The sequence below is a fragment of the Mesoplodon densirostris genome, chromosome 1, assembly GCF_025265405.1.
Source record: "Mesoplodon densirostris isolate mMesDen1 chromosome 1, mMesDen1 primary haplotype, whole genome shotgun sequence".
Taxonomy (NCBI): domain Eukaryota; kingdom Metazoa; phylum Chordata; class Mammalia; order Artiodactyla; family Ziphiidae; genus Mesoplodon; species Mesoplodon densirostris.
In genome coordinates, this window is record NC_082661.1 from 51,429,646 (window position 1) to 51,455,359 (window position 25,714).

The 25,714-nt window shown below is 57.2% G+C and overlaps 1 protein-coding gene across 5 annotated transcripts in view; it reads right to left on the reverse strand.

The window, feature by feature from the left end:
• LDB3 (LIM domain binding 3) overlaps positions 1-25,714 on the reverse strand; it is a 60,252-nt gene that overhangs the window by 33,430 nt on the left and 1,108 nt on the right. For 2 of the 5 annotated variants that reach the window (XM_060103295.1, XM_060103313.1), the window contains exons 3-8: positions 16,807-16,958; positions 16,249-16,324; positions 10,688-10,710; positions 9,398-9,601; positions 4,670-4,839; positions 4,138-4,174 (exon numbers count right to left, since the gene is read on the reverse strand). In XM_060103295.1, the coding sequence (XP_059959278.1) occupies positions 4,138-4,174; positions 4,670-4,839; positions 9,398-9,601; positions 10,688-10,710; positions 16,249-16,324; positions 16,807-16,958 (662 nt within the window). Of the gene's footprint in view, positions 1-4,137; positions 4,175-4,669; positions 4,840-9,397; positions 9,602-10,687; positions 10,711-14,525; positions 14,894-16,248; positions 16,325-16,806; positions 16,959-25,714 lie in introns of all 5 variants that reach the window. The other 3 variants (XM_060103285.1, XM_060103304.1, XM_060103323.1) reach the window with 2 other exon arrangements.

The window sequence follows — 25,714 nt, forward strand, 5'->3', positions numbered from 1 at the left end:
CAGTTTGCCCAGCCAGGCCCGAGCCTTTTTCATCAATGCTCAGTGCCAGGGTCAGGAACAGTCCTAGAGAATCAGTGAGGGTAGTGAGTCTGCTCTGCTTGGAGCTGTTGGGAAATTCACAGCTAGCCAAAGAGAGGAGCAAGAAGAGGAAGGAAGAGAAGAGACGGGAAGAGATTGGAGAGTGGGTGAAAGAGAAAGGGAGGGAGGTCCCAGGACACAAACGAGGGCTGCTCAGGTGACACCCAGGGGTGTGCTGGTCTCTCCAGTTGTGAATTTTGAACTTGCTAGGCTGGCAGAACACCAAAGACTAAAAATCCACGAAACTCTCGCTACCAGCCCTGAGCTGCGCCAGCACCAAGAGAGTCTGCCCGTGAGCCGGGACAGAGCTGAGCGTGCACAGGGAAGAAGGAGGACACTGACGTGCCCAGGGAGGCTGCAGGGGGAGGAGGGGGAAACCAGTGAGTCCTGGTGCTCTGTTGGAAGTGGGGGTGGGGTGGAGAGGAAACAGAACCTTGGACGGTTGCACATCGGAGAAGGGACTTCAGAGGGTTTTTACATTGTTTGCGGATGCACTGTTGTACAACGCAACCCTCACCTTCAACTCCTCTGGGAACTGGTCACTAAAATCAACATTTTCCTTAATGCTTGGGGACCAGGAAGAGATGCGGAGTTCTTTACTGAGGTGAACATTATGTAGACATAGAGACTGAACGTGTAGATAGCGGCACCACAAGGTGGGGGCCAGAAGATGCCTGAGTTACACACTGGGGCCCTCCAGGATGGTTACGCCCAAGCAGTGGGATCCAGGTGCCTTGAAGATTCAAGCCCTGCCTAGGATGAAGCTAGGCTTGCCTGTATTCCCACCCCTGTCAGGGCTGCCCAATGTGGACCCCACCTTCTGAGCCATCTGGGCCCTGGAACGCCTTATGGAAGTCAGACAGAAGCCGTGGTGACCTCTCTGAGGTTAGAGGTTCAGCTTTGGATGGGGCTCTGCTACTTCAGATGAAGGCTAGGAGCCATCTGTACCCATGTTGAACCTGGCAGTAGGCTGGTGTTTAAGCCCACCTGGACAGTTTGCTAAGGTGCTGGGTCTTTCCTGGGAGGTGAGCCAAGTCTGCAGCTGATGCCTGGACTGTTCAGGGCCTCCCCTGCCTCCCTTGTAAAGATAGAGTCCCTGGAGATCAGGCCAGCAGGTGGGCACTAGAGCCTCGGAGGGAAGCTACTTGCTACCAGATACAGAGACAGCGTCACAGTGCCAGGAGCCAGGGCCGGAGAGGAGAGGAGGGGAGGTCAGGGCGGGGCTCTGAGCTGCTCTGGGACGCTGCGGGGGCAGGCCTCGGAGGTGGAGCAGTGACAGGTGAGGGGCAAGTTTGCAGGGTCCTCTAACTTGCAGATTACAACTACCCTCGAGGCCGCCAGTGTCCTTCCTGGTACAGAACACCTGGCATCCCTGCCAGCTTTCCCAGCACACAGCAACAGGAAGGAAAAAGCGCCCCCGCAGACGTATAAGCCTGTATAGGCTGCCACAGTGCCCAGGTTGCTGGGCCCTGGGTTTGGCAAACTCAGGCCATGCCAGAGTGAGCTACCTGGAAGCGGGGTGCAGTGAAGCCTCTCTGGGGAGGTGCAGCCTTTGTGAGAGACCCTCAGATTCCCCACTGCGAGTCAGGCTAAACTGGGAGGGGGAAGGGCAGAGGCCGTGTCTGCCCTCAGCCAACAAGATGGATCTGGGGGTGCAGATTCCAACTTGGAGGGGGGACGGATATCAGTGGGTCTCAGACCCCCAGGGAGCAAGATCCCTAACCAGCCTGGACCCAGGGCAGGGGTAAGTGTGTTCCCTTCTGCTCAGATGGCCACTTGGATGAGTCTGTGACCCCACCCGTGACCAGTGGCCAGTCGCTACTTTGGGCATTAATCACAAACAGAACTGAACCACTGGACCCACTGGACCCCCCACCTCTCACCTCTGGGCCACAGGCTGCTTGGGATTCAGGGAAATAAAAACACCTACCTTCCTCCTGTGGCCATGGAAGGAATGGGCATTTTAGGGGAGGCCATGAAGACAACCTTCCAGAAATTAAAGTCAGGAACAAGGAGGAGGGCAGCAGGCTTAGGCCCCTCCAGTCCTGGGCAGAAGGCTTGCTGGTTGGCTCAGAGCCTACACTGCAGGGCCAGAGACCCCAGAGGGAGGGGCTGACAGTGGCGCAGGGCCTTGGCCAGCGGTGGGGGGGGGAGCTGCTTTCTCAGGATGGGGGCCTGAACAGAGGGAGGGAGCAGGCTAGAGTTTCTTCTTGGCGCCCCCTTTCCAGCTCTCCCTCCAGCAAAACCCTGCAGGGGCCGGGGGAGAGACTCCAAGACCTGCAGCAGAGTTTTCTCAAGACCCCCTGCCTTCTTCTTGGATCTGAATGGAGCTAGTGGGCAGTTAGGCCCCAGGGGGAAAGGGCCTACAGGACCAGGCCGAACAAGCCCCAAGAGATGCTTCTGAAAGGAGGGAAGGGGAAGGCCAACGCCAAGGCCTGCGGACCACCCTTGATACTGCCTTTCGTGTTCTCACTCAATAACTTCACAGAGCCTGCAAATATTCCAGGGAAAATACGAAAGACAAAGGTTCCCTGTAATCTACCTCCACCAGTACCCTTCCACCTTCTAAACAGTGTCTGGTTACTGAGATGAGAACTTAGAGTGACGGGCGGGAGAAACATAAAGTAACCAGAAGGACTGAGAGGGGGTGACGGCGGCTGGAAAAAAAGTGCAGGCCCCTGCTGGCTTCCTGATGGAAGAGACCTGGAGATTTTTAAGAGGTTTGCTATGGGGTATGTACTGTAAAGCCCCTCCATCAAATCTTCAGTAAAGACTACATTGCCCACTGGAGCATCTCTGTGAGTGGCTCCGAAGAGGAGGTGAGACAAACACAGAAATGGCGCAGGAACAGGGGAGCACAGGATGGGCAGAGCTGACAGCTTAGTCACGCCTCCAACAGCTCCATACTACCATTTGCACTAAATCAAACACCATCGCATTTCAGGCTTTTTACAGACACACTGCAGGCACCGACAGGTTAAGAACCACCACTGGAACCGCATGCCACTATTAGCAGGCCAGGGAGGACCACACTTCAGGATTGGTTGCCCCAGCCAAAGAGTTGGAGCAACTTCAGTTGGCAGAAATAGAGGTTCAAAAAGAAAATCCACATCAACTCAAGCTGACCCCAGAGTCCCACTCTCCACACAGTCCTGTGGCCACTACACACTGGTTAGCAAGAACAGAGAGCTTGGCCCAGGGTGGAAAGGCACCTCTGGGCCCCAGCCCCTCACACGGAGGCCACCACAGGATGTGCTGGCCCAAGGCAGACTCTCCCAGGAAGGACATGCAGATGACACATTTGCTTCCAGAAGTGTAAGCACAATCACACTGGGCCTCATGCCTCCCCATGGAAGGCCCTAGTGGGTTCCAATGGGTTCCAGGGCAGTATGCCCCCTTCATGCACAGGGCCATGAGCACCTGACAGGCCAAAGGTGTCAGGCCAGTGGCTGGGGCCTCAGGCCTGCCACCATCGGGGTGACCGTACTCAGAGACACCTAGCCCTGCACAAGCCACTCATCATACCCAGGGCTTTGCTTCCTTGCAGCAGCTGTGGTGCTTTGAGCAATTTGTGGAACTGATGCCTCAACATGGGTCTAGAGAGTTGAGTCCAAGGGTCAGTCACCCCCGCCCAGCACGGCCCTCTGCGTGCCTGCTTCCCAGTGCCTACCCTTCAGACTCACAGGGGACAGGCCCTGAGATGAGTGGGCAGGCCAGGCAGCCGGCCCAGTGCCTCACAGGGAGAGATGCCCTCATTCTCAACAGCCCAGCGAAGGCCAAAGCAGCCCTGCCCGCTGCCCAGGGACAGAGCCGGGAGAGCCCAGAGTCCTTGTTCGTGCAGCCCGGGCCCAGGGGATAGAGACTCAGCTCCAGGCACCCACCTCACTGACCCGGGATGCACGCCCCAAGCCAGCATCTGCCGGAGCCCTTCAGGGGTCGGGAATTTCCAAATGCATTAACTTGAGACGTTCCTTCCATGAGTCGTTTGACCTAGGGGCTGCCCTGGGAGGGATGGGATTAGAACGGGCAAGGCCACAGAGCCTGAGTCCAGGCACTTACCTTGACCTTCGCAAAGCTTCTTCATCAGGGTCTTGCACTGTGGGTAGAAGTTGCAGGTCAGGAGGAATCACAAGGAACATCAGGAAGAAAAGCTACTAGAGCTCAGTGGGCACGGAGTCCCCACCCATGATGGGACACCTATTGCTCCCTACCTGTGACCTCTGGAAAGAAAAGACTGTGTGCTGGGCACAGGGCAGGGGGAGAAAGGGGTCATGAGAGGAAGAGGCGCAGGTGGGAGGGAGTAGCCAGAGGCGTGGCCTGCAAAGTCCTCTCATCCCAATCCAGAAAGCACCACAGCCAGTCCGCTGCCCACCGCTGGAGTCCAGGAGCCGAGCAGCAGGCTGATGTCACTGTGCCTGCCCCAGGGGCCCAGAAGGGGCGCAGCAGGCTGCTAACTATCTATCAAGGCCAGCTCATCTTCAAGGGTGGGGGGCTCGACTCCCCGGCTTCCGCGGGACTGTGGAGTAGGGCCCAGGACCCTCGCTGGCCCTTCATTGTCGCCCCTTCCTGCCACCCCACAGCCCTCCCTTACTATATTCTGTCCCCGTCATCTGGGCCAGGATGCGGAAGGAGCGAGACTGCAGGCTGGAGGAGCGGCGTGCCCAGTCGTCAGCCTCGTCTTCCGGCTTGTTCTGGTTCTTAATCACAGCCTGATACACGGGAGAGGTGCTGTCTACGGTGAGGTCTTTGACAGGAAGGCTCCTGCAATGCAGAGAGAGGCCATGGGCAAGGGCAAGGCTGGAACCCTGCCCCCGACCTCTGTGCCTCCCCCTGGCGCACCCCCCATGCATGTGGGTAACCCCTATTTGTCTGGATCCACCATGCCCTTCTGAGAGCCTGCAACAAGGGCTTGACCTGGGTCCTCAGTGCTCAGGGTGGTCACAGCGAGACAGTGAATTCTGCTCACGGAGGGTCGGGAGACTCAGACCCTCCTGCCAGTACCCGCCCCCCACCAGGGCTAACTCTAGACACAGGCCTGAAGACACCCGCCCCCAGGAGCTGTATCTCCTTTAAGGAAAGAAGAGGCAGAAGAGGTCTTCTGGAAGTAATTTCAACCTCCCTGAGCAGGTCCTGAGTTTGGGGCTGGGTGAGGACAGGCCATCTGGGGGACTCAGAGGCTTCCTCACGGTCTGTCCCTTGGCCTCCTCCAAGCTTGGGATCCAAACAGGGAGCCACCAATGTCATGACTGCCCTGGAGGAGGACTGTGGGCTCCCACTCTGCAAAGACAGGGAAGCTCGGTGAGGAGGCGGTCGGAGAAACAAGGCAATCAGGCCCCTAAAGCCTGGCATCACCCACGGATAGCGCAGTTTCTCGCCCGAGGGAACTGGGCGGAGAGCTGCAGGGAGGGTCACTAGGCCTCTGCCCCGGGGCAGCACAGCTTTTTGAGGGGGACCTGGTGACCTTCCCTTAGACGCCCAAGGTCTGGCACATGGTAGGTGCTCAAAATGTAGTTGAATGAACAAATCCTAGATCAGAATCAGAAGGGACCCCAGAGCCCCTTGAGTCCAGGGTCTCTCAGCCCAGATCAGACTGCAGGGCAAGATACATTAAAAGCTTTATGGATGACCACTCATCCCAACCAGGGAGGGCTGGGTAATCTAGGCTGCCCAGCCTGCCCTCTCAGGAGTCAGGGTGGGCTCAGGAGAAGCTCACAGCAATAACAGCCTGTCTCCCCAGCCTGTGGACCGGTGGCCCAGTCATCTCCTCTTACACATGCCAAAACTGAGGTCCAGAGAGGCTAGCCGACTAGCTCCAGGTTACGTCATGTAGGGGCCCCACTGAGTTAGAACCCAGGCTTCCCAGCTCCCAGCTCAGCGTCCTTTCCATCAGACCCTCTGCAGTGACAGGGCTCGGGAAGGCCACTTCTGCCCACTGGGGACTTGCACACCCCAGATGCTCCACATCTGGAGACATGGCCCAGCGCAGACACTCCCCCTGTCCAGCATCGCCCTGCCTGCTGCTATGACTGCCTCTACCTGCCCTTGCTCCCTCGAGGGCTGGCTAGCTGGAGAGGGGACCTCCCCAGTGCCCCTGTCTTCTACCCTCTCTGCAAGGAGCTGGATGGAAGAATTGGCCTAGTCTCCCAGGATTGGTCCCCTAAGTCAGCTCAGGGTGGGCTATGAGAGCAGAGGTGGAGAAAGGTGATGGAAGGTGACTGACCAAGGTTGGGTGGAGCTACCCCTACTTTTCTGAAGGCTCTGCCCTGGCCTGGAAAGCTACAGGTCTGTCAGCCTGTGGTTGGGATCAGAGAGGGAAGACCAGGGAGTGGAGGAGAAGCTGGGATCTTGCTGGAGAGGTCATTTCTGGCATAGGGAGGAGTCTTAGGGGTCCTGAAACAGATGGAAGGCACTGGCTGCCATTTTCCTGGAACATGTCCTTGGGGTGCTCCCTGTTCCTTCCACAGCTCCAAGGGCTCAAGAAAGTGAACCCCAGGAGTGAGCCCCTTGGGAGTCACATTGTCGGCTTCCCTTCCCACAATGCTGTGCAAAGACCAGGGGCTTGCGGCGCTGCCGCAACAGACACTGGGAACCAGACGAAGGAACTGCTGTGCCTTTTGAGAATCTGGGGCTCAGGAAGAATATATACAGAGAGGGGATAGAACAGGCCCTCCAGTTCTGGGACGCTGGATCCGAGGCCACTCTCTGGAGCCACTCCAGCATGAACTTCTTGCCAACAAAAACACTCCATGGTCCCCACAACATCAAGGTCACCGGTAGGCATTTACTCCACTGTACACTGCCCCCAAGTCTGACTCATCTTTCGCCTCTTATGGGTGGTCCTGGCAGGAGCTGGGTCCTCCAGATCCATCTTCCATGAGGATTCTGGGGAATGGCCTCCAACAGACCCCCTTATCATCCTCTCCCCGAATAATGGCCCCGTGTGGATTCTGACATTAAGATCTACGCTGTCCCAGTGTAGACAAGAAAGGCTGGGGGGAGCCCCCGCAAAGCACAGCAAGGAGAACACGGGACACACCCCCAGCCAGTGTGATGTCATTACTCTGATTTCTATGTCCATAGTGACATTATTTGGGGAAAACCCCAAAAGACAAGCACTTGCCTGTAGAGGCCGCGGGGCATGTCATTTACCTGTGAGGTGGGTGTGAGGAAGAACGTGGACAGAACCACTGTCCTCAGGCACATCCCACCAAACCCACACACCATCCCGCAACCAGACAGACGGACGACGGAACAGATACTGTGGGGTCTACTTACGCCAGCGGTGACGCCCTGCCAAGCAGAGGAAAACCCAGCAGTGAGTGCATGTCCATCATGGGAGGGCGGGGGGGAGGCGCATACACAAGGGAGCAGGGTTAGGATCAGCAATGAGTTATGGCGGAGTGGGGTGGATAAAGGAGGAAGAGAGAGAGAGACAAAAAGAAAACTGTCAGTGAGGAAGGAATCATGGAAATTAACAGCAGAAACGGAACACCTCGTGGCAGACAAGGGCAGCTTTTACCCACTGGCACCACGACAGCATCAACCCTGCAGGGCTGAGTTAGAAGGAAAAGGAAGAACGTTGCTTCCCAGGCACTCAAGGGAGGGGAAAAGGATGGGAGGGGAGGGGAGAGGAAGGAGAAGCCTAGATTAGATCAACAGTGCATCATGTTAAAAAAATATATAACGGGCGACCTAGAGGTAAAGCCAAATGATTTGTAGTCTTTTCCCAAGGTGCAGAAAACATAAAGTTAGTGAACAGCAGTTCTTCCATTATCTTCCATTGTGCTTCCCTTTGGCCAATGTTACCACTTTTAAGAGCACACCAAGGACACACGTGGCAAACAAATGTTAACAGGATATCCCCGTTAACTCTTTGGCTTAATCGGGCAGCCCTGTCTTCCTGGGTACACATGAGCAACAGTTGTGTTTTTAAACTTGCATGGTCATATTTTCTGCTTTGAACGATGGGATTAAGTAAGTCAACCCTGCCCAGAGAATTCCGCAAAGAACTGCAGACCTGAGCCTGGCGGGTTTGACTCACAGCTCCAGGGCAAGCAACCATCCACCCCCTGGTGGCCCGAAGGAAGTACTGCATGCCTGAGAGGGCCAGGCTCCTTTTGACCAGGAGCGCCAGTAAGTCCACACCACGTTCCATCCTTTGGCCTCTGGAACCTGCACTTTATAACCTGCACACTCGTCATGGCCACGAGGATTGGGCTCTACAAAGGCCAAACGCTATAGGAGTTCTCCGGGACTTTTGAACGCCTCTATCCCTCTTACAACATCTGTTTTTCCTAGTTTCGGAAAAAAAGGACAACCATCATTTTAAGAATTCTTGCCTTCAGTTGCTGGAGATCCTGACTCAGGGATAAGATGTTACCACAGAGATAATCAGTTCTGAAAGTCAATACTAACAGTATTTCCAAGTAGAATACAGTAAGGGACTCGGTGTGTGTGTGTGTGTGTGAAAGGAAGGAAGAGACACGCAGACAGAAACAGAAAAAGAGAACAGAGAGATAGAGACAGAAAGAGAGACATACACAGTAAGAAAGAGATACAGAGAAGAAACAGAGACTAAGAGAAACAGAGACAGAAAGAAATTCTGAAAGAGGGAGAGAGGTCCACATTAATGTTTGTACTATTACCCGTTTGATCCACAAATGATTTTCAGCCAACTCTTTCCCTACTCAGCCCTCAAGTTCTTCAACCATTGCTAACAAGCAAAGTCAGGAACCAAGGATGTCCTAAGTCCCACTGCCCTGAGGCTGGGCTTCCCTGGGGCAAACAGGAGGAGGCGAGTTCTGGGTGCTCCCCGGCTCTGTGGCAGGGCTGACTGCCAACAGCACTGTGGATGGCTGGTCCGGAGGCCCCTTCCCAAACAAGAAACCCACTCATGAATCTGAATTGCCCTCATCATTGGAAGAACACAGCAACTTCCCCCCAAAGAATGGCTTAGTTGTGAGAAGCTGAGGTATCCAGAATGTGACCCCGGTTAACAGGATTCCAGAAGTCTCTTTCTAAACCAGCCCCCTCACGGAGCCTGGGAAAATGCAGAGGCTGTGAAAAGCACATGCTGCATTTCTCCACCCTTCTCCTAAAGCTGACCATGAGATTGATTCTGAAGAGAGAACACCGCGTTCTGGGAGGCCAGGGCGAAGGCTGGCTCTCCTGCAAGGGCTGTACCCTGGGAGGATCAAGACGATGGAGGACAGCTGGTCCCGATGCCCAAAGTCTCCGATGGCGCCCAGCGGCCCGCTGCCCTCCTCGGTGATGACGCGGCGGAGGCGTCGAGCGCCAGTGGAGGAGGGGAGGCGCTTACCCACTGAAATCACTGCCCTGGGCCTGGGCCTGCCCGGCGATGGCGTCCATGATGGCGTCCTGGGAGTACATGCTGATGGGCGTGTTGTACTGCGCGTGGATGATGGTGGCCTTGCCGCCCAGCCCCTTCACCTCGATGGGCTTGTGGGTCGACAGGGCCGAGTCCTTCAGGGCGCTGGGGTTGAAGCGTTCCTGGTAGTCGGCGCTGGGGGAGGGGAGCATGGGGGCAGGGGAGCGAGGGAGGGAGGTGGAAGGAGAGAAGGGGCAACAGGTGGTGTTTGTTACACGGCTCAAGGTGAGGGCTGGTGGTCTAGGGTGTGGAGAGAGACCTCCCTAAGCCTGATCCCAGGAAGGCTACCCAAGTCCCCCCGACCGACGTGGGCGGGCTGGGTCTGGTCGGGAAAATCCTCTCACCCTCCCCAGAGCCCTTTGCGGAAGGTTCTTCTTGCCCGTCTCCGCTTTCCCAGATCCCTGGAGGCCCCGATCAGCCTGAGCTACCGCCCAGGGTCAGCAGGGGGCGCCAGGCATTGAAAGCTCTCTCACCACACCCGCAGGGAAGCAGAAACGGAAGGGGGTGCGGAGTGGCAGTTGGGATTAGGAGACAGGACCTGGGCCACGCGTGAGAGGCAGCGGCAACCCAAGCGGAGTCCAGAACGCCCAAAGGCAAAAAGCAGCCCCACTGGGCACCCACAGGGATTCTGAGCTTGGTTCCTCCACGAAGGGCCTCATCCTGGGTGGCCCGGGGGCTCTGCTCCTCCAGACTCTTCAGTGCATGTGCTTCTTCCTCGGAGCACGGCTTAGGTGCTCAGCCACGCCCCCCCGCCAAGTCCAACTTGCTGGGTGGCCCACCAGCTTCTATCCATGGAGGCTTTTCCCTTCAACAGTTAAGCGTGCTCCCCAGGCAAAGACAAGGTCAGATACAGCCCTCCTGAGTGGTCCGGCCAGGCTAGAAATGTCTTCAGGCTCTCCGAGAACCGGCGTCAGCACGCACTCCACCCACCGCCCACCGGAGCCAGCCTGCGGTCTAAGCAGCTGCAGCAGCTAATTGGTAACACAATGGTCTGGGGCTTCTGCCGGAGCCCCAGCGCCCCTCCCCACTGCCTCCACTCCATACTCGCAGCTCCACACACATGCAGGCACACTCAGGGACACAAATGCACCCCCGTTCACGCATGCACATACACGTACACATGCCGCTGACACAGACGCACGCTGCCCAGCCCCCCAGACACGCGGTCGCATGCTGGGATATGCAGGCGAGCACACACACGTGCTTTCCTTTGATACTAACTTGGCTGGAGAGTTGGCTACCACCTGGGGGTGGGGGAGAGAAAAAGCAAAGAAAACAGGGCTATCAGAGTGAGGGTCCTGCCAGAGGGCTTGAGCGTAGGGACCTAGGGATGGTCCTCAGACTGGCCATTGTGGAGGTAGAGGCAGCCCAGACTGGCACTGGGTGAGGAGAATGCAGAGTGAGGAGGGGGAAGAGCTCAGAGTCCCGATCACAGCCTCTCAGTTTGGGTCAGAGATGCCAGCTGCAGCGTAGGTCCACAGTACCTGAAGCTTTGCCAGGGAGAAAGGTTTTTTTGTCCATCTTCATAGGTGCTCATTTACCATGTACATGAATCTCCTACATACACCTTGGCTGTAGACCCCGGCGAGGAAGCTGGAGATGGAGACCAGACTAGCGATGGCTGCTCCAGGAACGGCCAAGGCCCCAGGTGCCTCCTGGCCGGACAGTAGCTCTGGACTTACCCTTGTTTAATGGGGGACAGCTCCAGGATTTCTGTTCCCTGAGCAGGAGTTGCAGTGGTGCTGGGGTTTGTGTGCAGTGGGGTTTCTCACAGCCCCGGGAGCATGCTCTCTTTCCCAGAGGAGGGTCAGGCAGCCCTGGACACTCCTCCCGGGGCACAGTAGTAAGGGGTCTGTGCAGTGCCCAGTAACTGCCCTTAAAGGCCCTGTGGATGGGCAGTGAGGCAGGATGGAGGAGTGAGGAGGCTTGGGAGAAGTGCAGGTCCTTTATTGCAGGAAAACCCCCAGACAAGGCAGCCCAGCTTGGACACTACAAGAGGGACCCCACCCTCACTCTTATCTGAGAGCCAGCCTCCTGGAGTATCATCTCCTTGAGGGAGGCATTGCCTGCATTATGTTTCTTTAAATGCAAATTCCTTGCAGTGGCAGACCCTTGTCAGAAACCTGAGGGGAGAAGAGTGCAGAAAGTGGTGTCCCTTTCCCCACACCCTGCCACTTTCCCATATCTGACCACTCTGGGCTCTGACTGGGAGAGCTTGGGCCTCAGCTGGCCTGGCCCTGGTCACCCCTTGGCCAGGACCCTGGGGATCCAGACCAAAGCCAGGGAGACCCCCCACCCCCACCCCCGCCAGTCCCAGGCGGCCCAACTCTGTCTCAGGGCTGATAAAATTCCCTCTGTCCTCCCAGGCTCAAAATAGCTGCAAGTGGAGCTATGTTAGGAAAGGGCCATCATAGATCTCCAATTTCTTCTCCATTTTTGGCCAGTGCTGACAACTGCAGGATCAGCTCTTGCCCTGACCAGCCCAGTGCCCCCTGTAGAGGGCAGTGCTGGCCTCAGGGGCTGCCTATGCCCTTCCCTGCCTAGGTAGCCAGCTCCTTCTTTGGCACTGATTCCTGCCCCCTGCTTAGCTTCTGCCTGAGGACCTGGAGGCTGAGATGCCTGCAACAGACGTAGCTCAGAGAGGGGCAGCCGGGTCTTGGGGAGAATGAGCCAAAGATGTAAAAACGCCCGCAGACCCTCGCACCAACTGGCCTGAGGGACACTGCCCTTCAGTCCCAGCCCCAGAGAGGACAAGGAGCAGGGGGCTGCAGGCCAGGCTGTTCTTTCACCCCCTCTGTTCCTCTCCACTCCTCCCAAGGGCATACAAGCTGCCAAGGGATCACCTTGAAGCTACCCAGAGAGAGAGAGTATGGGAAGGAGCTTCCTTTTGGAGCCAGACAGGACAGAGTTCAAATCCTGACCCTGCCTCTTCCTAGAGCTGTGACTCTGGACAAGTTACCCACCTGTCTTAGCCTCAGTCTCCTCATTCATAACACCGAGAGGGTGGTGCCCTCCGCAGACTGAACAGAATCCTGAGTGTAAAGCCCCCGGCATGGGTTAAGTGTGTGATGAACAGACATAGGGAGTAGCATTTGCCAACCCTGTCTCCTGTGAGGTGGTGGCCTCAGCCCTCGGCTAGCCCAGGTCAGAGGCTCTGCCCTTACCGCTGGGACCACAGCATCAGCCTTCACTTTGAATGAAGCACGCACCATATTCCCTCCCTAGCCCATCTTCCCTTTGAAGAAACTGTTGGACCCTGCTGCTCTGAGTGTCAAGTAATAATCTAACACTTGTCAGGTTCTGAGCAGCCCTTGTGCCAGTGGGAGGGCTCGTCGGGAGTCGGGAGAAACAGGGGTGGGACAGGCAGGTAGGTCCCTGGCTCCATGCAGGGAGAAGTCAGACCGACCTGAGTGCCAGACCTATCTGCCACTCATTAACTGTGTGACCTTGGGCAAATTACTTGCTCTCTCTGGGTTTCTATTTCCCAGCTATAAAATGAGGGAATGATGCCCCCCCCCTCTGAAGTTGCTGAGAGAGTTGTGTTAGATAAAGGATATGGACAGTTAACCAGCCCCCAGCCTCGACTGAGGCCTCCGTGAGGGAAGACCTTACCATCACTGCAGGTGGGCCCCATGGAAGTCCAGGTCCACCAGAGCGTGACCTCCCTGCTGGGGGCCAGGCCCAAGGAGAACCAGGAAGAGCTATCAGCCCATCCAAGGCAGGAGAAAGAGTCCATTTCTACTCTGTCTCTCCCTGAGCTTTCTGGCAGAAGCCCCTTGCTGGAAAAAGCCTGGGGGTAGAAAGCTTTGCCATCTTGGTCCAGGGAAGCCAGGGTCCAGGTGCTCACACCATAGAGTGCCCAGCTTCACTCGGGATCCCAGAAAGAGCTATGGGATCTGGGGGAGCTGGGGATCCCCAGGGGAGCAGTGAACGGGCGGGGCACAGATACCGCGTGCGGCTAGGTCAAAGGAAGGGTGTGGGCTTGGATCACACTGACCTGGACTGCAATGCTGACTCATCTGTGTACCTGTTGTGTGAGTCCAGGCAGTGATGGCAGGTAGCACGCAGTGAGTGCCAGAACAGAGCTCAGCACTATGCACGTGTTATCTCCTTCAATCCTCCCCATAATCCTGAGATACGGACTGTCTCATGGAAGAGCCCTGAACCCCTAGCCACTGGGCCATATGCCTTGACTCAACCTGCTTTGCCTCCAGCCCAGAGACGATTATACCAATTGCATGGGGCTATGGAAGAAGTTCCAAAGAGATAACAAACCTTCAAGACTTGGAAGTTAATATGTGCTCTGCTGGGAGGCTCCCTCCCCTCAGCCCCTCCACAATGCCCACCCTGGCTCTGGCTCTAGGTTCTTTTAACTCCTGTGCTCCAAGACTACCATTAGCTAGACCTCGGGGAGCAGAGGGTGGCCTGCTGCTCTCCTGCAGGGCCCCTTTCTCCTCAGGGTCCTGCTCCCTTGCTTCCCCACCCTAGCCAGGGTCAGTCCTGCCACCCCACTCCCCTCACCCTATTGCCCAGTCTCTCTGTACCCAGCTCAGGTGCTCCCTCCTCCAGGCAGCCTTCCCAGACCACTGCCAGACCTAGAGAACTTGCTCTCCCACCTCTCAGGACTCCCAAAGGGGTGGTAACCAGCCTGTCCCTTTGCCCCAGAGTTTCTGGAGGTATTAGGCTTTGTCCTATTTTGGTGGGTGACCTGATGTGAAAGTTTTGGGAGTCAGAGTCTCTTGTATTCAGGCCCAGCTTGGCCACTTAGTAGCTGGACAGCTGGACCTTGACTTAACCTTCTCTGAGCCTCAGTTTCCCTCTCTGCAAAATCCGACACATCGCTCCAGCTTGTGTAAAGCAATGATGGGCCCGGCTCATGGCAAATGTCAATAGGATGATTGATTGATTTCACTGCTCTTAGCCTGCACTGCCTCATGGGCTTGGGGCTGGCCAGAATGAGGCCAGTTCCTCGCTCTGACTACCTGACCAGGCCTCTATGAGCACTGAGGACCCAGATGGCCCCTGACCACCAGTGGAGAGCTGTGAGCCCGTTACCTACCCTCCTAGGAGTCCAGCACCTGAGGCCTTCCCTCGGAGGCTCATCTGATACATCTGAGCCATCTCCCTCAGGGTCTCTGCCGAGTACAGGCCAACGGGGTTGTTATACTGCCTTGGCTGGCTCGAACCCCGCGGGGCTTTCGGGCTTAGAGAGTCGAGGGCGCTCTCCAGGCTGACCTTGGCCCCCGGGCTGCCCCATGGAGGGCCAGCATCAGAGGCCTCCACGTGTGAGGAGAAGACGGAGGTCTGAGAGAAGGAGGAGCTAAAGGTCTGCCCGAGCTCCAGGTTGCCTGGGGTGCCCGGGATGGCCCTCGCCTCGGGGTTGGGGCTGGGTGCTGCCAGGCTGCTGTTCGTGTCCAGAGCAGGGTCCTGGCCCAGGGCAGCACCATGCAGGGGAGAGAGAAGAGAGCAGTTAGAGGCCACGCCCATCCCAGCGCTTCTGCGTGAACCTGCAACAGAAGGGTTAGTGCGAGCGCCTAGCAGCCCACCACCCTGGAGCCTGCAGCCCACTGCACCGCGGTCAGGGTTGGGGGTAGAGAAGACACCTGGAAGAGAAGGGTTTTGTCAAAAAGAGTGGGCTGAAGCTCCTGGCCCTGAAGCTGTCATCCACCTGGACAAAATGCAAAGCCCCACACAGAAAGCTAGGCCAAGCCAGCCTGCCTGCAGGGCTGGAGGAGAGGGGGTGTGGTCTCAGGGAACTGTGGGGAGACCCCTCCATCCTACACCTGTTCCCCCTTCCCCTGAACGGGGGCACCTGGTGAGCACAGCCCTGCCTCCTGCTCTGCTGACCCCGCTCTGCACTGCCCCACATGGCCGATGAGAGGGGGCCTTCTGGGCTGGTGGTGAACAGGCAGAGTAGAGGTGCAGAGGGGAAACTGAGGAAGGAGGGGGCCTGACGTTTGCTTCCCCCAGCCTGCCTCTGCAGCTTCTCCCCAACAGCCCTCTGCCCACTTCCTCAGTCTGTCACCCACCCCAGACCCCCGTCATCTTCTTCTTGTCCCCTCTCCCAACCCTGCCCATCACCCACTCTGCCCCACTGGACAGACAGGGTCAGTATGAGGTCCTGCAAGGGGGGGTGGAGAGTGGCGGGAGTGTGTAGTCCTGTAGGAGCGGTGGGGTAGGCCTCCCATAGGGCTGAGCTGCTTAGAGGGAGCTGGGAAGGGGCCTGGTACGTGCTGGCTGCATCAGCACTTCTGAGTGTGGTATAGGAGCGTGCAGCTGGGAGGAGACAGGGAAACGTGGGGGGAGAGAGCCTGTGACCCAGGAGAAACCCTGAGGGTCAGCAGGCCCCCCCATGCCTGGGAGCTCCTCCTGGGGTGATCAGCTCAAACTGGGGCCTCGGCTTTCATGCTATGGTCACCCCCCTCCCTAGTGCCCTCAGGAGGATGAGGGTCAGAGCCTTCTGGACACTTGTCCCCACTTGGCTGGGAGAATGGTCCCTTTCCTGAAAACACCGCTGCCTAAGTGGATTTCCTGTCAGCCCGCCCATGAGGCCCAGGGTGTTGGCTAAGCACCCAGGCGGGCACCCCTCCATGCAGCATTTTAGGGGGCTTGAACGCTTCTCCCCGGGGGGTCTGCGCCACCTCCCCGGCATCAGCCGAGGCAGGGCAGGGCTGGGGCTGGGCTGATCCCCCCACCTTGCCAGGGTCAGGCAGGCAGACCAGGGGCTGCACTCCGGGAACCACGGCCCAGAGTAGAGTCTGCCACCCACAGTCAGCACCTACCTTTTGGTGGGGGATCACAGGCAGAGGGGACTGGATCGGGGGCGCTGACGTGGAGATGAGAATGGGCCGCTTTGACCTGGAAAAACCAGAAATGAAGACAGTTGCCATTGGGTCCAGGAGCTCCTGCCTGAGGAGGACTGGAGAGGGGAGAACATCTGGAACCCAGGGAGCCAGGGCAGAGGACCTGGGTGTCCCCTGGGCCTGACGAGCATGGAGAAGTCACGGCTCTGGGGTACTTTGCAGCCCCGGGCCTCTGCTAGGTCTCAGGGAGGCTGCCTGTGCACAGAGGAAGCAGGGAAGACCCTGGCTTCCAGGCCCGGCTGCCCACATACCAGCAGCGCCATTATCCACCCTCTCTGAGTCTCCTCTGTAAAGTGAGGCACAGACATGGCAGGTGCTTGATGACTTGGGCCTGTCCTTCTTCTGGTCCAGAGGCTGTCCTCACTTCCCTGTGCGGTCCGGTAGCACAAGGCTGGGTCCATGCTGGACAGCTCCTCTCCCAGGCCCTTGGTGCCCACACCCAACCTCTGCCCCCTGCTCTGGAGAGCTCCCACCTACTTCTGCAGCGTGAGACTCAGGTTGTAGCTGGCAGACTTGATCTTGTTCTGGGCCTCCAGGTGGGTCATGGTATCTGTGTTGACGCCGTCAATGGCCACCACAAGGTCACCCGGGCTGAGCTGGGACTGGGCAGCCTTGCTGCCCGGTGTGATCTGAGAGGGTAGCAGATGGGGGGTGAAATAAGAAGGGTGACCTGAGAATGGGCCTGTCCTCAGGGAAGAATCACCAGGGATCATCCAGTAGAGCCTTGCCATTTTGTATTTCATTCGCTATGACCACCAAGCCTGCTTCCTTTTCCTGACACAGAGCTACCACATTTCCTGGTGCTTTGTATCTGAGTGCAGCCATGAGACTAGCTCTGAAATCAATGCACACCACTTCCAGGCCTGCTCCTAGCAACCATCTTACCATCCTTCACTCTCTCTGCTTGTCAGCTGACTGGATGCAGAGGACCCAGAGGAGGACAGCCAAGCCACTAACTGCAAGGGACCTGGATCATGGAGTCACTGCTTGGCGGAGAGATGACTAAGGAGCACCGAATTGGATGTTGCATGAATGAGAAATAAACTTCCACTGTGCTAAGAGAGCTGGGGGTTGTTTGTTACACCAATTAGCCTACTATAACATCTGCACCTTGAAAACCCATGGCACACTTTCCAGGCTCCAGAAGAATTCAGCAGCTGCTAAGACTCAGCACCACCATAGAGATGCTGCCAGGCCAGCAGGCAGGCCAAACGTACCCTCACAAAAGCATCCTAGTGTAAGTGTGTCGTACTCTACTGTGGCAGGTGTGCAGAGAGGGCTGGCAGAGCTGTCAGGCCTGCTTGTGGGAGCAAGGTCAGCTGGGACATGGAGCTCAGTGTTCTGTGGTTGACTTCATATTTCCCAAAGGGGAGGTGCAGATGTGGAGGCCAGTTCCCAAATCTTGCACTCTAGTGACATTACAGAACGCTAGAGTCTGGGCCCTACCCGCAGTGTGATCACACAGAATGCCATGGATATGCCACCCTACCAAACCCCCATGCAATGTCAGGAAGACCACACCCCCAGGGACATTACCTGGGATGCTGAGATGGCTCAGATTCTACTCCCAGTGACATCATGCACAATGCCAAATTCTGCATGTCCAGCCCCCAGTAATAGCACCCTGAATGCCATGGTGGCCTCCTATGCAGTGACATCCCATGAAATGCAAAATTCTGGAAGGCCTAGTGACATCACCTAAAATAGCTTGCGGGCCGGCCCCTAGTGACATTACACGGAGTGTGATGAAGCTTCACCCCTAAAGGTGTCTCATGGGATGTCGTGGAGACTTTGGCTGCACCCCCTCCTGACATCACATAGAATGATTTTATAACCTGACCCCCACGACATAATGTGGAAGCACGCTGTGTCATCACATGGGGTGCCGGGCAGGGCTTGCCTCCAGTGACATCATAGGAGAGAGGAGCCCCTGGGAGTCACCCCCCACCGAGCTGTGCCTAGAGGGTGCCCCTTGGCTTTTCCTCCCCAACATGCCCACCAGCCAGTCCTCCTGGCTTCTCTGGGCACATCCCAGTTACCTTCCTGGCTATACCCCAAGGACAAGGCTGGCTCCTAATGCTGGCAGAAGCCATTTTCTGGCCAAGGCTTGGAGACCATCCTAGAAGGAGCCCAAAGAGGTCCTGGGAACCATCCCATACCCTGGGTGCCAGGCCTCGGTGGGCCTCTGGCCAGATTCTGGGCTCTCAGACCTGGATGGAAACTTCCTGCCGGGCCCCTCAGAGGGAACTCCCACCCTAACCAGAGCCCTGCAGTCACCAGCCTCCAGCCCATTCCCAGACAGGCTCTACAGGGTGGGCCAGGAACCATGTGTGTTAACCCAGTGATTATAGCAAGACCAGGAGAACTCTTGCCAATTGCCGTTGACCCGCCATTTCAGACCCAGGAACTGTGGCACCTTCTTAAGCACTGGCCAACTTGTGCCCTGAGCAGCCTCCCCACCGTCCCTGGAATCTGCTGGGATGAGGCCAGGACAATAGAGAAACAAATGCCTTGATTGTCAGGAAGCCACATTGTCTGGTTTGCCAAGTCCCGCCTACTCTCCAGGCTCCCGTAGGGGCATCTTGGAAGCGCTCGGGCCATCTCAAAACACACGTCGCCTTTATCCCCAAATCAATGGCCGTACAGAGCCTCTACTAGTGACAGGAGTGTGTTGTTTCCTTTGATTTAAGCGGTTAAGCAAAGGGTAAAAAAGGACAACAAAGAAAAGCAAAACACTTTCTAGGCTGAGAGGGGACTCCTGAGGGCAAACTGAGTTGCCCAGCCAGGCCTGTCCTGCAAGAAAATCACCATTCCCTACACCTTCTAGCTTCATGTTCAGGCCTCTGCTCTTCCGGGTATTTTATTATAGACACCTTCAAACACAGTAAGGCAGAACTAATTCTACGGAGAGCACCCGAATACCCACCACCGAGGTTCTACTGTAGCATTTCACTCAACTTGCTGGTCAAGTGTCCATCCCTCTCTCCATCCATCAATCCATATTATGTTTGAAGCATTTCAGAGAAAGTAGCAGATGCCAGTATGCTCCCATTCAGGGTGAATTGCGCAATGTCTCTGCTGTCTTAGTGGACTGCCCACAGGGTTCCCCCACAGCAGGACACCCCCATGCCAGGGCTTCCCAACCCAGGGCTCCCCCAGATGCTTCTAAGCATCCACAGAGAAGGGGGCCATCAGCCTGCAGCAGGGAGCTCCCAGGCAGGGCAGCCACAGACCCCAGACAGAGGGGAGGACCTCATGCCTGCAGAGGTGATGCCTGCCAGGCAGGACCAGAGCTGTGTCCAGGAGATCATGGGTTAAGTGTGAACAAGGACACCAGAATGACATCCAAGAGAGGCTGGGGCCAGATCAGCTAGGGCAAACCACGGGGCCATCTGGAATGCCCTCCCTTCCAAGCTGCCTTGAGGACTTATTTCTCCCTCAGGCATGGGTTAGCTAACATCATACCTTCCCACAGGGCTCCCACCTTCCCCTTGCCTGGCCCTGGCTGGCTCCCCCTCATCCTCAGGTGTAGACTGAGATGATCCTTTTCCCAGGGAAGAGCCCAGGCTCCCCCAGGCTTGGTGAACAGCCAAACCCCCTGAGGAATTTGCCACCAAGCTGGCTCCAGCCTGCCCCTGGCGCCTCTCCTTGCACCTGTGTGTGCTCGTCAGGGCTCAGCTGGCCTGATCTTTGGCTGCCCTGAGCAAGGTTCAAGACCCCTCGGGCTGGTGGGGTGGAGGATGCTATAACCCTCTTGTAGGGAGGTGCTCTGCTAGTTCTGCCCAGGTCTCCCTAGAGAAGGAGGCAGAGACCCTAAGGAAGTTGCCCCTCAGCTCTGCCCAAGGGCCGTCGGATCCCTCCTCGCTCTGCAGGAGCAGCCTGCCTGGCAGAAGGGTGCGGCCACCCTTGAACGCTTGCCCAGAGCCCAGGGCTTGTGAAGAGTGCAGTCCAGGTGTGAGGTACCCATGCACCTCTTGTCTGACTCCCTAGCCCCCTCCCTCTGCTTTCCTTGTCCCAGAAAAGACCCAAAGCCCCTAAATCCTTGGAGGATTTCTTTTTCTTTAAAGTCTTTCTAGCCCCTTTGGAGCATTTGAAAAATTCTTTGCAATGATTGTTTCATTCCCATTTCACTTTTCACCTTTTCTAGTCACCAGCCACCTCTCAACAGGGAACCCAACCATGGGCAGAGCTCCAGGACCGAGGTCCTGTCTCAGAAGCCCCTAAGGCAGGCTCTAGGTGTTTGGGGGCCACCCTCCTTGCTGGGCCATGGTTTAGGGCACCCCAGAGGGGGCACAGGGATAGCCGGTGCCAGGGAGCGGCTGTGGCCCCCGTGACCTTCGGGTGCCTTGGGGGGAAGCAGTAGAGCAAAGACCATGGACTGTAGTCTGAGCCAGACCGGAGGGTGCAGTGCCAGCCTCCACGACCTCTGCGTAAAGACAGCAATGATGCCTTTCTCCCGGGATTGTGGAGAGGAGTTCATCATTAAACAGGGCATTAAACAAAGACAGTGCAGAGCTGAGACAATTTCAGGGGAGCTCCCAACCGAGGAGGGGCAAGTGCTGTCCCTGACCCCTTCCCCTGGGAGGTGCCAGGGGTTGGAGTCTGGGAGGCTGCAGCTCCCGCCTCCAGAGGCAACAGGATCGGGAGCTGGCAGAGGGTGGTGTGCGAAGGGCCAGCCTCCTGTCCCTAGAGGGGCCTGAGCATCAGCTGGAGGGGAGAGAAGTTCTGTCCAGGGTCCCAGGGAAGCAAGGCACCGGCTGGGGCTCAGGCACACCCATGCCCTTGGGTCCTATTTCCCCAGCTCCCTGGTGGCAGAGGGGGCCACTGGGCTCCGCAGAAGGTCCCGGCCATCACTCCTCGTGCATAAAGCCAGACAGGCCCCTGACTTCCTTTCCCTCTAGACCTGCCAGTGTAGGTGCGGCAAGGGATGGGAGCCAAGGGCAGGCAGTGGGTGCTGTGGACTGTGCAGCGTCCAGCATCTCCTCCTGACCTTCCCAGGCTGACATCCCAGGGGATTTCCAGGGAGCCCTAAGTGCATTTTACATTGTGTGATTCAATTACTGTCATGCCATGCTCTGTTCCCTTCCCATCTGGCCTCCCCTGGGGCCTTGCTCCATCCCTCGCCCTCTCACTGGAAGCTTCTGTCTTCCCATGGCCCCTCTCTCCAACCCCACCCTGGCTGATAAAAAAGCCAGAGTCTTATCTATGCTCAAAAAGCCTCTCTTTACACAGAGGACTTTTAGGGCAGTGAAAATACTCTCTGTGATACTATAATGGTGGATACATGTCATAATACATTGGTTCAAAACCATAGAACGTACACACCAAGCATGAACGCTAATGTAAACTATGGGCTCTGGGTAATAATGATGTGCCAGTGTAGTTTCATCAGTTATAACAAATGTACACTCTGGAGGGAGACGTTGGTAATGCCGGAGGCTGTGCATGCATGGGGGCAGGGGGGTTATGAGAAATCCCTTTATCTTCCTCTCAACGTTGCTCTGAACCTAAAACTGCTCTAAAAAAGTTGTCTTGAAAAAAAAAAAGCCTTAGCTGCTCCAGCAGCCTCCTGCCATGTTTCTCTCCCTTTCTTCACCACCAGGCATTTCCAAGAAGTGACCAGCAGATCTGGCCTCTACAATCTCCCCATCCCTCTCACATCAGCCATCTGACTTTGGCCCCCACCACGCCACACATACCAATGACTTCCCTGTGCCAAAGCCAGGGGCCACTGGCCCCCTCTCTAGCTGACCACACCCTTCCCTTGCCTTCTGAGTCTCTTTCTTCTCCTCTTGTCCCCCATTTCTAGGTCCTGGATGGCAAAGTCTGCTTCATGCCACTTAGAATGGTTCCTGGGAAGAGGTGGATCCTGGCTTCAAAGGGGTGGAGAAGCTGTGTTAGGGAATGGAAGGGCCCTGGGTGGGAGCCTTTCAATCATGGCTAGCCCCTGGACAAGAGGGAGATTCAGGGAACTGGGGAGATATCTCCCAGGCAGGACAGCTGCCCCAGCAGGCCCAGCAGACATCACCCAGGAAGCCCTGCCCTCCTCGCACTTGCTGCCGTCTCACAGCATCTTCAGCCCGAGGAGCCCCCGGGGCCTGACAGTGAAGTTGCTCTTGTCCTATGTCTCGGCCCAGGACCTCAGAAGGCGCGCTCCCCAGGACCCAGCCAGCCTCATGCCCACTCACTTCAGGGACCTCCCGGGGTCAGGAACAGCTCTGTGCACCAGGGAGAAGCAGCATGCTGGGAGAGGGCCTGGCCTGGGAACCTCTAAGGATGTATTCCCCAGCGGTGGGCCACTGTCTTGTTATCTTCCCCATTCGTTCATTCGGGAGCCAGCCCTGCAGCAGCCCTCCAGAGGCTTGCCTGACCTTCAGCATGGCTATAAACAGCACTTGCTGTCAGCACTGCTAGGCGCTGCCCAAGAAACAGCACCATGGCCTCAAAATTCCAGGAATCGCCGGTGCAGCTGCCCCAGAATAATCTCAGCCTGTCCCCCGTCCCCTCTCGGGGACCCTCTGTCCTCTGTGTCGCCACCATAGCCAGGAGAGTCTGACAAATACTGGAACCGAGAACAGCAAAGGGGCAGAGGTGAGCCTGCTGGGCCTGTGGGTAAGGCCGTAAGGAGTGGAGGCCTTGGAGCAGAAAAGCAGGACCCCCCTGGGCCCAGGCTCAGTTCCACCACTCCCCCAGCCTCACAAGCAGCCCATGTGGAAAAATAGGTGTATTTTCATAAGTGCACATTAGAAAGAACTCTCACGTGTACTTTTACCGATGTACCATCCCCATTTTACAGATGAGAAAACGGAGGCTGAGCAAGTGAACTGACTTTTCTAAGGTGACACAGCTGTGAGTAGCAGAGCCAAACGAAAGCATACGTCGCCAATATAAAGTCAAGGGCTGCAACTCGTGCGCCAAGAGGCAAGGCCCCAGACCGTGGCCCTGGCCTCAGGCCTAGCTGCCCCGACACGGGTGGGGGCTGGGCCTTTGGAACTGTGCCCTCTTTGGCTGCTCCCACCCCTTCCCCACTTCCTGGAGGACTGGCTGGGATTGAGGGAGGGTGGGGGTGGGAGGGCAGCTCATGTTACAGGCCCAGCCACACCTGTCCAGGATAAATAAAGGCATTTCCCCTCCACCCTCCGAGTCTCCCTCCTGAACCCATTTCTCTGTGGGTCCTCAGGCTGAGACCCACCGACGGGAGGACTTGAGGGGCTGTTACTGCCCCAAGGTTGATTCTGTGGGGCTGGTGGGCAGGGTGGGGTGGGTACAGGGGCTACCACCCAGGCTGCACGTGGCCAGCCTTCTTACAGGAGGAGCGGCAGCACACAGGGGACGGCCCCACGCAGTGCTTTTCTACTGGCCCCTAGCCAGAGGGTGAGGAAGCAGGCATGGGCTTACCAAGGTCACAGGAGCGCATGAGCAAGCTGGAGCCTCAGTTTGCCCGGCTCTGAAGTGAGATGCCAATCCCAGACCTGCCTGCCTGACCACCTGCCTCAGGGTTACAGTGCGTGTGCCCAGGGGTGCCGGCCCCTGCTGAGAACGAGCCGGCCCCGCCTTTGCTAGTCCCCCCACCACAATACGCCACTACCGCCCTGTCGCAAAGACTCGGGCCAGGACATCTACTGGCCCTCTGTGGGAAGCAGGTCAGGGCTGCAGTGGAAATAGGATTCTTCCAGAGAGCTCTGGCCTTGCATCCCCTTAGGGGAGAAGTTCCTGGTGCAGAAGGACCTCGAGCGCTCCAGCAGGAAATACCACAGCCCTGTTGGGAGGGCAGGGCTAGTGTCCTGAGGCCTGCCTGGCCAGCAACGCTGAGCCTGGGACGCCCGAGCCCAGGGTATCAGCAGCACACCAGAGGACTTATCAAGAGGCTCCAAGCCCTGGGAAGGCCACAGCACCCAGTCCAGCTGGTTCCATGGCCTCAGTGATTTGGGGGCATGCCCCTGAAGGGAATTGAGAGACCCATCCCCTGATGCCCTGCCTGAGCTGCGGGTTCTATTTTTTTTTTTTTTTTTTTTTTTTTTTTTTTGCGGTACGCGGACCTCTCACTGTTGTGGCCTCTCCCGTTGCACAGAACAGGCTCCGGATGCACAGGCTCAGCGTCCATGGCTCACGGGCCCAGCCGTTCCACGGCATGTGGGATCTTCCCGGACCGGGGCACGAACCCGTGTCCCCTGCATCAGCAGGCGGACTCTCAACCACTGCGCCACCAGGGAAGCCCATGCGGGTTCTATTTTTAAAAGTGCCCCCTAGTCGTTGGCTCTAGTACATCCTAATACACCCCCTGCCTACAGTGAGGACATTCTTCCTGCTGTCTAGCTTAAGGCCTCTGTGCTGCAATTTAAGCCCTGGGCTGGCTGGGGCCAGGTGGCGCATAGACCCCGGATGAAGTCATCGGCTATCCTGGGTGCCACTGAGCCAGGAGGCTAATTTCCACCAGCAGGGATGGGGCTGGGAGCAGCAGGTGGAGGCCTTGAGGATAGTGGGGCTGGGGGAGATCTAGGCTCAGTCCCAAGCATGGGAAGCTGGTGGACCCAAGAGAGTGACGGTGGAGGGTCCTGCCTTGTACAGGAAGGAGACCTGTAACCAAGGGTGTGGGGAGCTGTGCAGGGTCCTGAGGGCAGAGGGGGTGTGTCTGCTGGGGCTCAAATGCCCCTGTGTCACCATATCATCAGACTGAGTGTGCCCTTCTAATATGGGACCCTGGGGTCTCCAGGGCAGTGGGTCTGGAGACTCAGGTTGGAATAAGCCTGACCTCCAGCAGGATGGCGGCCAAGGCCTTCTCCCTGGACTAGAGCCAGGCCAGCACCCCAGAAGAGTTGTGAGGCTGTCGTGAGGCTCCCATAATACCCCTGAGTGGGGCTTTCTGTCTTAGGGTCCCCCCAAGTGTCTACATTTGGTTGCACAGCCAAGACTGTGCCTCCAGTGGGGACATTGGCTCCCTGCCCCCTCTGCCAAGCACCTTTCAGGCCTTCCCTGGCTGCCCACCTCAGTGCCTCCCCACCACCCTCCCCGTCCCATCCTCAGGCCCAAGGCAAGTCTCCATGCCCTGGAGAAGAACCTGTCTCCCTGTCTCCAGGTGAGCAGTGACCCAGACACCCCTGCCCATCCATCACCCTCCAGTGACAGCCTGGGGCCTCAGCCTGCCCCCTTGTGCCCACACCAGCACTGCTGGGGCTCAGTCTCAGCATACCCCACCAGGCAGGGGTTGTCTTTGCCCTGGCACCTTTCACCGTCCACCCTGAGCCTTCAGCACCCCTCTGCTGGACTTCCCTTTACTTGATAAGTGTTGCCTGAGCACCTACTATGTCCTAGGTACTGGTCTAGGTGCCAGGGACACAGCAGTGTTTAAAACAAAGTCCCTTCTCACAGACCGCTTCCTCTCAAG